At 38.7% G+C, this 2,718-nt stretch overlaps 1 protein-coding gene across 1 annotated transcript in view; it reads right to left on the reverse strand.

Annotated features, from left to right (window-relative positions):
* The window catches only part of LOC107963012 (uncharacterized), a 19,084-nt gene extending 16,781 nt beyond the window's left edge, over positions 1 to 2,303 (reverse strand). Inside the window, exons 1-3 of the mRNA XM_041086372.1 lie at positions 1,908 to 2,303; positions 1,190 to 1,440; positions 31 to 866 (exon numbers count right to left, since the gene is read on the reverse strand). Coding sequence (XP_040942306.1) covers positions 31 to 866; positions 1,190 to 1,440; positions 1,908 to 2,303 — 1,483 coding nt within the window. The remainder of the gene's footprint in view (positions 1 to 30; positions 867 to 1,189; positions 1,441 to 1,907) is intronic.
* Positions 2,304 to 2,718: the final 415 nt, after the last annotated feature.

Genomic DNA, 2,718 nt, shown 5'->3' on the forward strand with positions numbered 1-2,718 from the left:
CACTTTGAACACACAACTCAAATATCTGACCAAAGTCAGGATCATTAACATATAAATCTTTCAAGTATGCAAATCCAAGCAACTTAGAATCCAAATGATTAATTAAAGCAAACCTACGTGATAGTGCATCCACAACAACATTTTCTTTTCCTTGTTTGTACTTAATTACATACGGAAAGGACTCAAGAAATTCCACCCACTTTGCATGTCGTTTGTTTAACTTGGTTTTTCCTTTCAAATGCTTCAAGGCTTCATGGTCCGTATGTATTACGAACTCTTTCGGCCAAAGGTAATGCTGCCATGTTTCCAACACACGAATCAAGTCATACATCTCTTTATCATAGGTTGGATAGTTGGGTGTAGCCCCATTGAGTTTTTCGCTGAAGTAGGCAATTGACCATCTATCTTGTGTCAAGACCGCACCTATACCTATCCCTGAAGCATCACACTCCACTTCGAAAGTTTTGTTAAAGTCGGGTAAACTCAACAATGGAGCGTTAGTCAAACAATTTTTAATTTTGTTAAAAGCAACTTCTTGTTCATCATTCCAAGTAAAAGGAGAATTTTTCTTGATAATACATGTTAAAGGAGTAGCTATGGTATTGAAGTTCGACACGAATCTCCTATAGAAGCTTGCAAGGCTGTGAAAGCTTCTAACTTGACTAATGGTCATCAAACGAGGCCATTCTTGGATCGCTTTGATCTTCTCTTGATCCACCTCTAAGCCTTCTGCACTTACAACGAAACCTAAGAAAGCGACTTTGTCAGTACAAAAATTACATTTCTTAAGATTCGCATATAACACTTCCTTTCGTAAAACCTCTAAAATAGCACGCAAATGTTCAATATGATCAGCCAATAATTTGCTATAAATTAAAATGTCATCAAAGTATACCACGCAAAATCAGCCAATAAAAGATCGCAAAATGTGACTCATCAACAGCATAAATGTGGTTGCTGCATTTGTGAGGCCGAATGGCATCACTAGCCACTCATACAAACCATATTTTGTTTTAAAGGCTATCTTCCACTCGTCCCTTCTCACACGGTAATTTGGTGATATCCACTCTTCAAATCAATCTTGGAGAAGAGTTTGGCACCACTAAGCTCATCAAGCATGTCATTGAGTCTAGGAATAAAGTGACGATACTTGACAGTGATTTTGTTAATGGCTTAGCAGTCCACGTACATTTTCCACGAGCCATCCTTTTTAGGCACCAACAGAACAGACACCACGCAAGGGCTTAAACTTTCCCATATGTAGCCTTTCTCCATCAAGTCAGCCACTTGTCGTTGCAACTCCTTAGTCTCCTCAAGGTTGCTTCGGCAGGCTGTACGATTTGGGATCGTAGCTTTAGGCACAAAGTCAATTTGATGTTCGATGCCATGAAGAGGTGGCAATCCTCTCGGTACTTCTTCCGAAAATACGTCCTCAAATTCCTAAAGTAAAATCACAACAGAAGAAGGCAAAATAGTTTTAAGTTCATTAGCATCAAAAAGGCATTCTTTGAACATAAGTACAAGAATGGGCTGGCGCATCATTAAGTACTTTCTCACTTCTCTTTTTCTTGCAAACACACTTATTTTGCCACTTTCATCTTCTTTTTGATTTTCTTTTTCAACTCGTGTTTTTACCTCAATTTTCTCAACTTTTTATTTTTTTAAGATTTTCTTTTCTTTTTTTCTCTATTTTTTTTCTTCTTTTTTTTTTCTTTTTCTATAGTCTCTTTTAGCTTGATTTTATCTTGATACACTTGTTTCGAGGTAAAAGGGGCTAGAGTTACACTTTTGCCTAGATACTTAAAGGTATAATGGTTGCTATATCTGTTATGGATTACACGTCGATCAAACTACCATGGACGTCCCAAAAGAAGGTGTCCCGCATGCATGGGAACCACATCGCACACCACCTCGTCTTGGTATTTTTCGATGGAAAAGGCTATAACAACTTGTTTTGTCACTTTAAGTTCTCTGCCGTCATTCAACCATTGTAACTTGTACGGATTTGGATGCTTGTTCGTGATTAAATCAAGTTTTTCAACCAGCATTTTACTTGCGACGTTGGTGCAGCTTCCTCCGTTAATACTCATGCTATATACCTTGCCTTGGATGTGGCACCGGGTGTGGAAAATATTTCTCTTTGTTTGTTCAATTTTGGTATTTAGAATGTTGAGGCTCCTTTTCACCACAAGAATCTCACCTTCAATCGGTAACTCTAAATCTTCTTCTTCATCGGATGGCATTTCTGGCTCATTTTTATTCTCTTCCTCGAACTCAATTTCACCATCGGTCCGTACCACCATGATTCACCGGTTGGGACATTGGCTGGCTATGTGTCCCCATCCTTGACACTTGAAACACTTTATGTCTCTTGTGCGATTTGGAGTAGTCTCAATTTTGTTTTTACTTGCCTCACCAACAGTTGAATTGGATTTGGCCGCTTCAATAAGATCCTTGGTTCGAACAGGGGTTTATAAGCTCCTTAACTCCATTTGGTGGTAGATGGATTAGAGTAGGAATGGCTAACTCCCTTCCGTTTAAGTTGCTTTTTGACTTTAATGGCCATTTCAACTATGTCCATCACTTTAACATATTGTTGCAATTCGACTATAATGGCGATATCATGGTTTAATCCCGCAAGAAACCTAGCCATTGTTTCCTCCTGATCCTCCTCGATGTCGGATCGAATCATTGCTATCTACATTTCCTTGCAGTAGT

This window comes from Gossypium hirsutum, chromosome D01, assembly GCF_007990345.1.
Source record: "Gossypium hirsutum isolate 1008001.06 chromosome D01, Gossypium_hirsutum_v2.1, whole genome shotgun sequence".
Classification (NCBI taxonomy): Eukaryota; Viridiplantae; Streptophyta; class Magnoliopsida; order Malvales; family Malvaceae; genus Gossypium; species Gossypium hirsutum.